Source organism: Pinus tabuliformis, chromosome 7 (assembly GCF_031772625.1).
Source record: "Pinus tabuliformis cultivar Carrire ecotype Pingquan chromosome 7, CPIR1, whole genome shotgun sequence".
In the NCBI taxonomy this organism is placed as follows: Eukaryota; Viridiplantae; Streptophyta; class Pinopsida; order Pinales; family Pinaceae; genus Pinus; species Pinus tabuliformis.
Window position 1 is genome coordinate 1,089,441,997 of NC_142293.1, and position 15,711 is coordinate 1,089,457,707.

Consider the following 15,711-nt stretch of genomic DNA (forward strand, 5'->3'; position numbering starts at 1 on the left):
AACATATACATAAGGAGACTTTGCATATTTTGTATCTAATGGTTTGAAATCTTTAAAATATATCTTTTCATTCAAATCCATATTTTATGTATTTTTAGTAAACCAATTCATTGAAATCAGATCTAATCTGAGTCATGGCCAAGTCTGAGTTGAACCTCAACCAATTCCAAGAAAGAGTCCAAGTTTTAAAACACTGATTTAAGCATAGTGTGAATATTATGAATATTTTTCAAACAATCAAAACGGCACCAACCTTGTAAATGCTACTCTGCAAACTTGTAGTACGTCAAGGTCCAATTGATTTAACAAGCCTTTTAAAATGTAAATTGGCATGTGCAAAATTTGCATGTTTCCAATCCAATAATTTTCCGGATAGCATGCAAAAAACATTCTGAAAAACATAATTCAATGAGGAAAATGTAATGTCCTCTTCTAATTAAATTTCTCAAGGGAGGACAGAGTAGCCTATCTAACCCCGTAGGCTATGTTCATTTGTAAAGGGGGAACCCATTATTTGATGTTACTGGGGTAACATTAAATAATTTGGGGTAAATGGAGGAAAACTTGTAATAGAAGTCAAATTTGGCGCAAATGAAGGCAAACTTGTAAGCCACTCAAAAATTTAAAATTAGGAGGAAAAACTGCAAAGGAAATCTATAAAAAGGAGGGAGGAGATTCATTTTTCTCATCTTGGATTGTTGATCTTTCTGATTTGTAAGCTGATGCTCTTGAGGGTTTTAAGTTCCCTTTTTATTCTGATTGGTTTCCATGGTGAAAGATTCCACCCTAGCCAATCCCTTCTCTCTACTTTTGTAGCATGATTGTTTGAAGCATCATTCATCTGTGTTTGGCGATCAAGGGTCCTGAGGGAGTAAATCCATGGCAGCGATACTCTGTGGTATTGTTAACCAGCTTAGGTCAGTTCAAGAGGTTGCTGGAGCAGCGGCTCACCCTGTGACAATTCCAAAAAGAATCCTGCGGCAGTGTGCTAATTCTAATGTTGGATCTGGACAGCAGAACCACTGTGACGTTATCTGAGGTTGAATTTGAGGCAGCGCAGTAATCCTGAGGCTCAGTTGATAGCAGGGGGGTTCTGTGCTTCTATTTATGACAGCAGCCCACCTTGACGGCATTTTCAATGGTAGCGCAGGCTGAGAAACCCAAATTCCGAGGCAATGTGATTGACTGAGGTACTGTTTTGGGCAGCAAGGGCCTCTGAAGCCACCCTAAGTTTGAGAAACCTTCGGTTATAGGCAGCGAGGTACCATTATGTGGCCACGGCCTCCCCAGAAGTCTCAAGGATGGCAGCAGCTTCTCTCGAAAGCAACATCCGAGCAGCAAAGTGGAGTCTGGGCAACGAGGGCTGAAGGAGGTAGCTTGAAGTAGCGCTGTCCCAGTCCAGGCAACAGTAAAGGCCTTAGGCACCTTTGGACAGCAACGAGACATATTAGGGCTCTTCTGAGCCACAGCAAAATCTGATTAGGATTTCTGATAAGCAGCAAAAGAGCCCTGTAGGAACATCCACGAGGGCAGCCAAATCCGTTAGGTTGTGTTTTTGTGGCAGCAAGGGAATCAGGGATCTTGTAAGTTGATTACTTGATTTGTGTTGTGGTGTTGCTGACAGGGAAACTGATGTTGTAATCCATTCTACTCTTTATAAAATTTTGTGTTGTAAAGCAAACTCTGCTGGAGTAACAGCCCTATGAGTGAAACTGTGAAAATTGTAACTTGATGTGTACTGTTGGTATTGTTGAAAATCATCTACTTGTTTGCATTGTTGTGCATTCAATGTCATCTCTGTTGAATTGAAAAAGGATACTGTGATATTGGTACAAATTTGTCATATGTTCTTTTAACCCTAAGGGTAAATTCTCCTACGGGATACTACAGAAAAAAGTTGAGAGCTTTGCCAGAGATGTTTCTATATTTCTTTATAATGCTAGATTTTGTGCACTTATTTACTTTCACGAAACACAATGAAAAATACTTACCAAGCATGCTAATTACACAAGAACAAAGGGTAGTGTAGAATATTTGATTGTATATTTCCATATTGTAACCTTTGAAGAGCTTATCCTGAAATGTGCTAGTAAAACCATCAAATCTGCACATGAACATAAATCCATAATCAGAAGATATGTTTCTCAACTTAAAAAGTTCCAAGACATTTAAAACTCGGCAACACACATGGAATTACAACCCACAATGATTAATCAACAGATAAACAGAAACTGTGATCTCTTTATCAAAAAAAGCAGTCCCAGAAAGATGGGTCTCCACATTGCAGCCCTTATGAACCTATCTGGCATATTGATGGTCAACATCTACAGCTTACATGGAAGTAATGTTTTCAAAACTGGAAAAGAAACTAGACTGGGACTGGTCAGACTGTCAGAGAACCGGGTTCAAGAACCAGATGACTAAAAAATAAATAAAATAAGAAAATTTTAGCAATTCGTTATGAGAAGTCAATCATCCCAGCTGAAGAAGAGAGTAAGTAAAAACGCTAGAAAAAATAAGATAAGACAAAAAATAATTTTATTAATGTCCAGCAAACACGGTAACAGTACAATGTCACTCCTATAGAAGCAAAATCAAAGCTAATATATATGATCTAGGCACAGCTCTCACAATGCCAAAAAGAAATATAATGCTCCGGAACTAAGTACAAGGAAAAGAGCCTCAATACCCCAAGTCCCAACCTTCGAACCGAGGAGAGGGAGGGGGACCTCCTTTGAAATCAAATATGAAGGTCTCCTACCATCCATGGCCAAAGCAAAGAATATCTCTATAAAAATCTGTCTGGACTTGCTCGATCTGGCCCAGGGGATGATATTCCAAGGAACACCTTCACAGGCAGAGGAAGTGAAAACCAAAGGAAGAAGAAGGCTAAGGTAATTAATTTAAGGGAAGATAGAATAAATGTAAAACTTGAATCAGACGTTGTCTCAAAAAGAACTTTGCCATACGCAGAGAATGCTCTTATTGGTCACTTCACTGGGATAAAACTAAATGAAAAATCAATGAAACAGTGGATGCAGAGGACTGCAAAGATAGGTTAGGATTTGTAACCCAGTTTTTTCTAGCTAGATGATATATTACTTTCATATTTAGGTCAATGGAAGACAAAGACTATGTAGGCATTGGAATCTGATTTTGGGAAAGCTATCAGCTTGAAGCTATGTTATTGGCAACCAAGATTCACCCTGAAGGAAAGAGAAAATGTGGCTTCAATCTGGATCAGAATGCCCTACCTGCCATTGGAGTTACCGACTGATGAAATGTTTAGGGCAGTTGGAGATGCCCTAGGACATTTTATAACAATGGAAGACAAAACCAGGAGTATGGATCACTTAACAACCTCAGATGCAAAAATATGTGCTGAAATCGACTTAGGAAATGGGTTATCTGATGGCATAGATTTAACAGCGAATGGTTTGGAACAAAAATGTTTTCGGTCACTCCAAGGTCCCTTTTAGATGCAGTAAATTTAAGATGTTATGGGCACTTAAAAAGTGTTTGTACAAAAAGGGTAGAAGAGGATATACTATACAAAGCATCAATCATGCTTACTAAATCCATATATGTAGACCAGACATTAAGAAGTTTTGATGCGCCGAAGACATCTATGTTGAACTTTGCTACTTCCTCCTTGTTTCACCTCAGTTTGTGGTATGAATATAATTTATATAAAAATAATAATAAAATAATGTAAACAGTAATTATCACAATTAATGATTAACTAACTAATAATTAGTATTGAAGAGTCATGTTCTAAGGACATGTCCATTTATGAAGGGGTACTGCTTAGGTTATATAAGCAGGCCCTCACCCTCATTTGTAATCATCTCACCAATTCATTTTATATAGTATTCAATATACAATTTTTTTTTTTTTTTTTACAAAGTCGGTTACTCATATATTATAAAAGCGAACTAAAAAAAAGACCTATTACAAGAGGGAGGAAGTTCTGAGAGCTGAGGCACAAAATCGGGTACACAGACCCATGATCCTCGAAGCTTCTCTTGATTGAACACAAAGCTTGAAATAAACGGCTATATTGCCTTACATAGGATCCTCCTAACCAAGAAAATTTGCAGTGCATATTATTGAGGGAGATGCTGAGTGACCGAGTCTTCCTTGGGCTGATCTTTCCGGGCGCTTGCTCTTGTTGAGGCTTCAGCCTGCTGGCTTTCAGTGAGGGAACGGAGATGAACGATAACTGCCTCCATATGGATGCAGCGATCCTTTAGTTCTTCGATCTCCTTTTTTCTTTTTTCCGGCTTCTTTCTCTTGGAGTTTCTATCAACATGGTAGTCTTCTGTTAGCTCCTTCACCTGTTTGATCAGGCTATTTGTCATGATGGTATGTGCCTTGCACATAGTACATTCCTTGTTGTTGAATATGTGTCCCAGGGGGTCTCTGTTCTGCGCCTGGTTTGCTGGATGGTTTGGTTGATCCTCCATCGAGTTTGCCTGACAGCTACTGGCTATAATAATCCAAAATGAAGAGGGAGGATTAACCGCGCCGAGGGGAGCAGGGAGGCAGCGGTGCTGAAGATGGAGGAGGGAAGAACTCGGGAACTTGGAGAAGGCGCTGCTGTAAACACAGAAATCACTGTTAGATTGAAACAAAAAAACTTGCTGCGCAGCTAAGCTTACCCCGGAGCACGAACTGGAACCCGGATCTCTGAGTGAGCAAAGAGCCTCTCTCCGACACCTGAGCTTTGATCTTCTGGCTTGACCTTGAGCAGATGATCTCTTTACCTTCTCTTTGCAATAAATAGAAGAGGAGGGGTCCGATTTTCGATTTAGCTGAGTCTGAATGAATCGGATCTTGTCTGAAGCTCGGTCAATATTCATGATTCCTATTGTCATTGTGCCAACCGAGGAGATATGGGGATTTAGCAGAAGATTCGAGGTGACTTCTCCATTGAGCTGCAACGATGGAGAGCTTGTTCTTAAGGAATCTCTTTATTGTAGATTGTGTCATTTTCTTTGACCTGTCCCGATTTCCTCTTAACCGCCTGGTTCGCTTGCTCATCGGCCTCCTTATTATTACATCTTAGAACATGCTTAAAGATCGCATCCCCTATTGCTTTGGTGTTTTCCAGAGTTCTACTTTTTATGTTATTCAGCGCCAATTGCTTGAAGTCCTTCCCTGTGGCCATGGCTGCAATTATTATTGCAGAATCCCCTATAATGAGGAGGTTCTGTAAACCCAGTTTCTTTGAGATAAGAGATCCCAGGAAGAGGCTATATGCCTCAGCTTTGTTGTTTGTCATTTGGCCTAATCCCCATTCATAGGACGCAATGGTTTTTCCTTGGGGATCCTTAATAATCCCGCCTGCTCCTGCTTGGCCTGGATTCTTCTTTGAAGCCCCATCGAAGAACAAGACATGTCTTTTTTGCTTGCTAATCCATTGCCTGATTTCCTCTTCAGTGCCTCGAATCTTCCAGTCCAAGTTGCTTTTCTTTTCCCTGATGCCTGGTTTTGGATTTGTTTTGAGCTTGAATTTGCCCATCCATTCTTTAAACTTTCCATCCTCGAACTCTGTGTCCATCTGATACACTCCATTGGCTTCGATAGTCTCTGAAATCAGGGCAATTGATTTTGCCATTATGCCTATTATGCTTGGCTTTTCGTTGTTGAAGATGCTCTTGTTTCGAGCATTCCAGATTTGCCAGCATAAGTTTGAAGGGATGCTGTTCCAGATCCTGTTTACGATGGATTTGTCTTTTTTGAAATGAGGTATTCTTTTTTCCCAATTCTTGTGGAGGGTTGATATCTGGGTGGGTAAATCTTCTGTAGTGATTGGTCTGGAAAAGTTTTGCCAACAGGCTTTTGCCAAAGGACAATCAATGAAGAGATGCGTTATGCTTTCTTCCGCTGCCTTGCACATACAGCAGATAGAAGGCCCCTGTATACCTCTTTTTTTAAGGTTTTCAGCCGTAAGAATTTTGCCATGAAGTAAAGTCCAGTTGAACAGTTTGACCTTAGGGAGGCATTCAGGGCGCCAAGCAACTTTGTACAGGGACCAGTTGTTGACAGCTGAGATATCTTGCAGAACTTTGTATCCTTCTTTGACCGAGTAGTTTCCTCCATTGGAATCCCAGACAAATTTATCCTCTTTTCCTTTGTTGGTAGGCGCAGAGCCTGATAAGGAACTCTTGAGCTCTTCCCAAAGCTTATCTAGATCTGTAGGGAGGTTGAGCGGTCTCCAACTTATCCAGCTGTCTTGATCCCAAATAGAGATGTCAAAGAGAGTAAGGAGTTTAGCCTCTGACATCCATCGTTGTAGAGGGTGCAGATGAGGAATCATGTTTCTAGCATTTGTTCCCATTATTCTATCATTCCATATACTTACTGCACAGCCATTCCCCGGGGCCCTGGAGATGTATGGTTTGATAAGAGGGAGCGATTTTTTGATTAGATTCCAGATTGGAGTGCCTTGTCTTTCTATTATATTATCTGTTAAGATATTACTGTTCTCACCATTCAGATACTTCCTCTTTATGACATTCGTCCACCATGCCCCTTTTTCATTAAGGATTCTCCAAATGAGTTTGAAGCCCATTGCCAAGTTTGCAAATCTAGGGACCCTGATTCCTAGCCCACCCTTCTCCAACGGGAGGATAACTTTTCCCCATTTGACTAGACTGAACTTCTTGGAGTTTTGCTTTCCTCCTTGCCACAGGAAGCTACGCATTATCAGCTCCATGTGCTTGTGAATGCTGGCCGGAGCTAAAGAAATTGCGAACTGATATATAGGGAGTGAGGCAAGGATGGACTTTATTAGAACAGATCTACCAGCTAAATTTAACCAGTAAACTCCCCAACTTTGAAGTTTGCCTCTTAATTTCTCTGTTATCCTTGTCCATATCTCTGCTTTAATTTTCTCTTTTGCCAGAGGAAGCCCTAAGTACATGAAATGGGACCAATTCCTTTTAGCTGGGATTTCCATGATAAGGGATATTCGCTGGATGATATGATTGGAGACATTCCAGGTATAAATCATACACTTGTTATTGTTGAGTTTGCCTCCAGAAGCTTGGAGGAAGAGATCTAAGGCTTTCTTGAATCTCCTCGCCATAATGCTCGATGCGCCTCCTATTAATAAAGTATCGTCAGCAAAGAGGGAGTGATTGATTCCTTTCGATCCTCTAACTATTTCAATCCCTGTTATTTCTCTTTTCTTCCTCATGCTTTCCAGCTTCATGCTTAGCGATTCTGCCATGAGAATATAGAGGAAAGGAGAGAGAGGGCACCCTTGCCTTAATCCTCTTGTGCTTTTGAATGCTTTGCTAGGTCTGCCGTTGATGAGGGGAGCTGTCCAATTCCCTGATATGCATTCCAGCACCCTACTTATAAAGAGCTCTGATATTCCTAGCTTTTTAAGGACAGCCTGGAGGAAGGAATGGTTGACCCGATCGAAGGCATTCGCCATATCCAGTTTAATTATCATTCCCTTTTCTTTTCTAGTAATGCTGCTTTGAATGGCTTCTTGAATGAGAATTACATTATCTGATATTTGTCTCTTTGGGACGAAGCCCCCTTGGTTTTCTGATATGAGTGAAGGGAGAATAGATTTGAGCCTGTTGGCTAGGATCTTGGTAATTATCTTGTAGGACACATTGCAGAGTGAGATTGGACGGAATCTGTCAAAGGACTGGGGGTTGGGATCCTTGGGAATCAGGGCTAAGAAGGAGGATTTCGTTCCGCTGCCCATCTTACACTTTTGGAAGAAGTTTCTTACCATCCTGATAAAGTCTTTTTTAATGATATCCCAATGAGTCTTATAGAAATCCACTGTGAATCCATCAGGTCCCGGGGCCTTGTCCGAGGCCATGTTGAAAATGGATTGTTCTACCTCTTCCACCGTGATTTCTTTATCCAGCACTGCATTTTCGGCCATGGAGATTTTATTCTCCATTGGCTCCAGGATTTCCGTGCTGTCCCTATCCTGCGGTTCCGCTGTGAGAAGATTTTGAAAATGAGAGGACGCAGCCTCCATTATTTCCTTCTGCTCTTTTAATTCCTTTCCATTCACTGTAATTTTTCCTATGTTGTTCCCAGCTCTCCGCATTTTTATACTGTTGTGGAAGAAGGAAGAGTTCCTGTCTCCCGACTTGAGCCATAGACACCTCGACTTTTGCCTTTGTTCCTCCTCTTCTTTCCTGTGCAGCTGGTATAATTCCTTTTGCAATTCCAGCTCTTTGATTTGATCCCCTTCCGTTTCTTGTCTGTTTTCTTTCTCTTGGTTCCATTGGGTTATTTTTCCTTGGAGTTCTGATTTCTGTTTACTCTCTTCTATTGATTTGTTTTTTGCCCACTTTTTTATTTCCAGGCGTAGGATCTTTAACTTTGATTCCCAAACGAAATGAGGGGATCCTATGGTCTCTGCTGTCCACTTCTCTTTTATAAGAGATTTAAACTCTTCCTGGTTATCCCATGCTCTGTTATACCTGAATGGGAGCGGCCCCATATTTTCCCCTGTTTCCAAATTTAGAGCCACCGGTTTATGGTCTGAGTAGTACCCTTGGATGATGAGGCTTTTAATGCTTGAGAAATTTTTAACTATTTTCTCTTGTACCAGAATGCGGTCCAATCTTTCTTTGATGTTATTTCGTCCTGCTCTCTTGTTGGACCAGGTAAAGCGTCCGTTCTGAGGATGGAAGTCCATCAATTTGTATGTTTGAATGATTTCTTCCAAGGCATCCCTTGAGGCGTCTGCTAGAAAGTTCCCCCCTAACTTTTCTTCAGCATTCCTTATTAAGTTCAGATCCCCCCCCAAGAAGATGTTTCTTCCTTGGGCTTCCAAAAGATCTGCTGCAATTGAGTTCCAGCATGCAGCTTTGTCACGGAAGTGTGGGGGGGCATAAACATTGTAGATAGAGTATTCTTCTGTCTTGGATGTGTTTTGGATGTCTGTTCGTATCCACCAGCTGCACTTCCTTTGATCTAAAAGTTTCCATTTTCTCTTATCCCATATTGTTCCTATCCCACCTGAAGCTCCTGATGCACTTTCTGCTATTCCTTCATGGATTTTGCTGCTTTTTAAATTATTATTGAATTCTTGCTCTTTGATTTTGGTCTCCTGGAGAAGGAGGATGTCTGGCTGTTCTGTTTTGAGAATGTCTCGGACTGCATTTGCCTTAAGGGAGGAGCCCATCCCCCTACAATTCCAAGAGACCAACTTCATCATTTACCTGTCTTATTGTGAGTTCCGCCTTTCTCTTTTCCTTTCTCTCCGCTTCCTTTCGTCTTGTCCAGATAGGTATCCATTGGTTGCTGAATCCCTGTGGTCATTTCTTTTGCTGCGGTCTCATCTCTTATCTCCTTATTGGATTTCCGTCCAACTTTTCTTGGGGGTTCTATAGATGAGTTGTTTTCTTTGGACTTGTTTCTTGTTAAGATTCTCTCTACAGTTGGAGGAGGGGAGGAGGGCGGAGGGGAGGAGGGGATAATGGGGGGGGCCCTTGGGGACGGCGGAGGGGAGGAGGGGATAATGGGGGGAGCCCTTGGGGAAGGGGGAGGGGAGGGCGGGTCTTCCTCTGATAAAGTTTCAAAAGGGTTAGACGAAGAGGGAAAGGTCGGGCCTGGCTGGGATGAAGGAGTAGGGTTTACTGGAGGATTTTTGGGATTTCCTTGAGCTGGGTTTGATTTTTTCTTTTTTATTGTTTCCCAGACTTCCTCTGTTGCATCAGGGTTAGATTCGGAAATCTTAGAATTTACTTTGCTACATCTATTAGCGAAATGCCCATACTCGTGACATACCTTGCATTTGAATGGCAGCTGTTCGTAGTCCACTTGTTGGATGTGTGTCCATTGATCTACTTTGAGTTTGATAGCTTCTGGCAGTCCCTTTCCCAGATCCACTTCTACGCATATTCTTGCGCATGCATGCATGTTCTCCTTCGGCTCCGATCTGTCTATGTACTTCCCCACTGCGTTTCCTATTGCTTTCACTGACTCGTCTCCCCAGCAATGAAGAGGAAGGTGAGGGAGCCGGACCCAAACCGGAACTGCACTAGGTACATCCATCTCCGGATCGAAATCGGGGGTCCATCTGTTCAAATAGAGGCCTCTTGTGTCCATAAAATATGGTCCATTCCTGAAGATTAAATTGCGGTCTTCCACTGTTTCAAAGAGGAATGTGAAAAACCCTCTTCCGCAGAATCTTATTGCTATTTTTCCTTGAACTATTGAGTTCCAATTCCTTTCCACCCATCGCTGGACCGTACGGGGGGATGGCCACAGTCCGGTGAACTGTCCAACAAGACCTCTGTCCGCTAAAGCAACAGCTGCTCTCCTCGGAAGGGCTGGGGGGAGCGAGACTAACGGTATTTCATTCAATTTTTTAATGAATCGCGAAGCAGAGGGCCTGATCCTATCAGAAGGGATCTCATTGGTGAGGGAAGCAAAAGACTTCTCCAACTCTTCAGGATCCTGACAAGAGGGATCCGAGGACATCATTTTCAAACCGCCTCAGGGAGAACAAGGAGAGAAGCGACCTAGCAGCAGCGCTGCTAGGCGCAGCAGAAAAGCGAGATCGGGATCAGCAGAAGGGCGCAGCCGGCAGAGAGGGAAGCAGGGATGGCAGGAGGCCGGGACGGATCAGGAGCGAGCAGAGGGGAGCTCGAAGGGCATGAGGCCCTGGAGCCGGGGGCGCAGAGCCCAGCAGCAGAGCTGCCAGGTGCAGGTAAGCGGGGCTCTTCAGAGGTCAGCCATGCGAGCGCGCAGAGTCGCTCAGAGCTCCGTCTCCTGATCTTCAATATACAATTACTTGTCCTACAATGGATGTATTTGTCTTCGAAGTATTCTAAAGATTATTGTTGTGTATACGAACCTTGCTTGTAACATTGGTATCAGAGTTCTTCGATCCTCTGGCCGCTCAACCGCTGCACAGAGTTGTGTCCTCCGATCTAGGTCTTTGACCGTCAAATTCATCAACATTGTTGCAAGTGAAGCATTTTGCTACAAGAATTTGGAGTTTCTCCATATCACCATTAAGGCCTTTGGCCATTTAATAAAAAATTAAAAAATATATATATATAAAATAAAAAGATTATTAAAAAATATATATTATAAAAAAATGAGTATATATAAAAAAAGAGGTTGAAGAAAAAATAAAAAAGAAATAGGGCGCATATATAGGAGAGAGAAAATTATAAGAAAAAATAAAAAATAAAAGACATTTAAAAAATTAATAAATAAAAATAATTAAAACAAAAACCTTGGTGCAACTAACTCGCAACGGCACCCCGAAAACGACGCAACATTAATCTCAAGCCGCACAACTCTCACCGCTGCAAACCGTCATTGCCAACAGCCACTGTAGTCGCTCCCTTGCGCCCCGACATTGCCTCACGCTCCTTCCACCACACGCTGCTATCTTTACCCCTCGAATCTGTCACTCTGTGTAGTTGTCCGTGCAACGAGCACATGACACTCTCATCATCGCTTCCAACTGACCCTGCAATCGTTGTTGCCATTCGACACTGATACAGCTGCAGTGTCGTACCCTTCCTTACCGCCATCTAATCTAGCACAACAATCTGATATATTTATGGTTATGTCCATACAGTCTCCCATCACATTCATTGCATTCAGTACCACCATACAACTAATTGAAATCGGGTCCAAATGTGGTGCAACAAATTAAATTTGGTGTAACCAACAGCCATATAGTCAATCAAACTCGCTTTCTGTGTAGTCAGTGGTTATGTTTCTACATCCATATGCATTTTCAACAGTGAACTTAACATTCGCTCCGTTCCAAAAATTTCGTACATCAGTTGGTGTTGTGTAAGAAAATTGTTGACTAAATAATTAGTTTCCATACAATCTGAAACAAATTCAAAAATTTAATCGCTACATTGTACCGATCCGTACGGTCACATATGTTCAATGGAGAAAAAAAAATGAATAGTTATTAAAAGGTTTTATATAATAATAAAAGATATATTAAACTTTATAATGTTTAAGGCTAAAAAAGTGGATCATAAAGATTATAAGGAACAAAAGAAGGTTCATTGAAAAATTGTTAAGGGAAGTTATAAGATATATACAATAAATAAATAAACAATTGTAAAGGTATTAAGGATTACCAAGGGAGACATTGTGAAGTTATTTATAGAATCAAAGGGAATAATTATTTCTAAAGTCATAAGGGATATTTTTAAAAGTATAAAGGAGGAATATTTTTTAAAACCCTAAAGCTCATCCCAAGAAAGAAAAATGGAGACCAGTAATGAAAGATTTCCTAAAACCTTTAGTAAATGTGTTAGTACACTATTTAAAATCAAAGGATCACTCGCAGGAAGAGATATTATAATCTCTATTAGTCCTACTAAAGATAGTAATTATGTTAGTACTAAATGTGCTAACCAATTAGTGATTCCTGAATCGAATATAATTGAAACGAATTTTGTTGACACAAGTGGCAAACCATATGACATAAGCAATCTACAACTAAGCATTGGGGATTATACTTTTATCTCACAATTCACCGTGAAAACCTTATTTTTTGATGATAGTGACATTGTTTTGGGCTCACCCTAGATGGAAACTTTAGGGTCCTTTATCCTAAATATAAAAAGTAATTTTTTGACATTTTCCCACAAAAAGAAAAAAATAACGCTACAGGACATTACTTTGAAGCTAGATTCAGTGATGCCAAAAGACATACAAGAAATCTCAAAATTAATTCTTCAATAAAGTAAAAAAACGATACAAAATATGCGAAGGGAAGTTGAAAAAATCATCACTGACAAAAACGAAAAAATTACTCGTCTTAAGGACCATAGCGAGAAATTACTCACTCAAATTAAGAAACTTAAAAATGATAAGAAATCATTGAAAAATAAATTAGAACTCATCACGAAATATGTATCGAAGTCGTCAGATGTAACCATCCAAATTGAAGATAAGGGAATGAATACCAATCCAGTCAATATCACAATTCAAAAAGAGGACAAACCAGTTGAAGGAAAAACATATTCAGATGTTGCAATTCAAATGATGGAAAATCCAAGTGATGATTCAGTGGCCAACTCAACAACGACAGTGCCTGAAGTAAATCAAAAAATTGCCACACACATGATAAGGGAAAATCCAACCAGAAGAACTCCTTATCGACATCTAAATCATAAGAGCAGACTTCTCAATCAATCTACATATCAATATCACTCAAAACATAAACAACAAACTTATGTTTCAAAGAATACTGAAGTTTATACAATTCACTCATGTGATAACAATTCATCACAAGCTTCCAATCACCGCAAGATTCCACAGAAGATTAACTTAGGATGGTCAGATCCCTTCTTAGTGCAACAATTTTGTTTATCATTTAGAGGATTCTATCATCTTGTATCAACGAAAATGACAACTCCAAGAACTCATAGAAGATACGAACAAATTACAAGACAAGAAGATGATGACACACCTTCATAGTGATAAGCTTCAAGGACAAAGCTTTTCGAAAAGGAAGGCAATGTTATGAATATAATTTATAAAAAAAATAATAATAAAAATAATGTAAACAACAATAATCATAATTAATGATTAACTAACTAATAGTCAGTATTGAAGAGGCATGTCCTAAGGACATGTCCATTTGTGAAGGGGTACCTGCCTAGGGTATATAAGCAGGTCCTCACCCTCATTTGTAATCATCTCACTAATTCTTTTTATATAATATTCAATATTCAATTACTTGTCCTACAATGGATGTATTTGTCTCTGAAGTATTCTGAAGATTGTTGTTGCATATATGAACCTTGTTTGTAATAGTATGTTATCCACTGGGACTAAAAAAGAAAGCTTTATTTGGACCTTAAACGAGTATCATTAAATACTTGATGGTGGGGGATGTCGTCTTACTAGTCAACTTCAATGCTCCGTGGATCCATCTTCAATATTGCTTACAGGATGTGTTCTAACTTCTACATTCAAGAAACAATACTAGATTCAATGGAACTCCAACAGTGCTCCAATGATGCTTCAAGGCCTATTACATGATATGGAAAGCACTTATTGTAGCTTGAAGAATCCCAAGAATTATTGATCGTAAATGGCCTCCCCTACTTCCCTAATTCTCACTTTGTCACTTGCATACCTCATCATGAAGGAGTAAGTGTAGTGCATTATGTCTTTGTCCGGTCAAGATTTACTCCCTTTCATACATCATTTCTCAATCACTCCCATCCCCATAGTTGACCATGCTCTTCTATCTTTTACTCTTCAAGTTGACAACCCCCCTCCCTTGACCTTCCTCGCCAACCCCAAACCACTTTTCACTTCAAGGAAGGTGACTTTAACATCTTTACTTCCTATCCATGCCAGATGCTCCCATCTGAGTCCCAGTTCCCATACCTTAATTTTGTTGCTGACAAGTACACCTATCTTTCATCCATCACTCAGGAAGTTGCTCTTCAGTCCTACCCCCACTACCTAGATCCACCTGACCTTCCTTAATAACTAGGTCCTACCCATGAACCAATGGTACAACAATGATTGTAAACTCCTCCACAATCAACCCCAGAATGTCTTTACTCACACTTATCGTTCATGACCCCATCTTAAGGCTTCATATCGTCGCCTTCCCCGCCATAAGAAGTACCTTTACATTTCCTAAAGCAAATGTTACATGAGTGCCTCCCATATCCCTTCCTTTAAAAATTTTGGTGCACCTTCTTTCCTCACCCTTCTTCTTCTTCCAAATCCAAAATCCATGTTTACTCATACCTCCTCCCTTTATTATTGTTGATGATTGTAGCTCGAGCAAGTACTTCTACACAGACCTAAGTGTCTAGGCATGCAAAAGTGGCCTAATATACACCCTTAACCTTAGCAATTACTTTAGTGATTAAAGTAATTTCATTTTAAAAGACAAAAGTGAGGTAATCTAAAGAAATCCAAAGGTTTTTGTTGTTGATGTTCATAGCATCAGAAGGTCTTCTCAATAGGTTGTGTATAGCATGCATGAGAGAGACCACTTTAGGTGCTTGTTCAAGAGGAGTGAGTATTATGATTTCTTTCCTAGGTTTTAACTTAGGAAAAGCACATTAATTAATTTATTGATAAATGTTGCCAATTGGGCTAAAGTTTCTAATAATAAATAGTATAATTATTTAAGTGACTTCGATTTAATCCCCATCATTGATCAGGTTAGTTAGTATTTAATCCTCACCATCTATCACCTTGAAGATTTGGGATTTAGCTCAAAGACAAATTATAAAGGGATCCTAAGGGAGAGAATGAAGACAAGCAACATTGTGATTGAGGAAGAGATATTCGCAAGGAGTAAGAGACTCACACTCAAGTGACTGAAGAAAAGAAGAAAGTGTGCATCAAGGATTTTCCAGAAGGAGAATTTGTGTGGGCCAAGTTAACAAGAGAAAGGTTGAGAGTTGGAGGAAAGGTAAGCCAAAATTTGTGCATGCCGAAACTTAAAAAGGAGGTCGAGAATTCCTATAACCCATGTGGAACAAAGGAGAGGCCAAAACTTCAACTAAGGCGAGAATTCTTCGATAGCATAGTTGTACAAGGAGGCTGAATTAAGTATAGGTGGAGGCCAAGATTTTCCAAAACCATGAAATCTTCTAGCAACTGATTTCAATGGCCAAATTCTTCCTTCGGTCGAAAATCCAATGGGATAATTCTAGGTCCAATTATTGTCATAATTTTTGTGTATTTCTCTGTGTT

The 15,711-nt window shown here is 40.2% G+C and overlaps 1 protein-coding gene across 1 annotated transcript in view; it reads right to left on the reverse strand.

Moving 5' to 3' along the window:
• Positions 1-15,711, reverse strand: part of LOC149251355 (UDP-galactose/UDP-glucose transporter 5B-like) — a 245,376-nt gene that overhangs the window by 108,106 nt on the left and 121,559 nt on the right. The window contains exon 7 of the mRNA XM_089459369.1: positions 1,992-2,104. Coding sequence (XP_089315495.1) covers positions 1,992-2,104 — 113 coding nt within the window. The remainder of the gene's footprint in view (positions 1-1,991; positions 2,105-15,711) is intronic.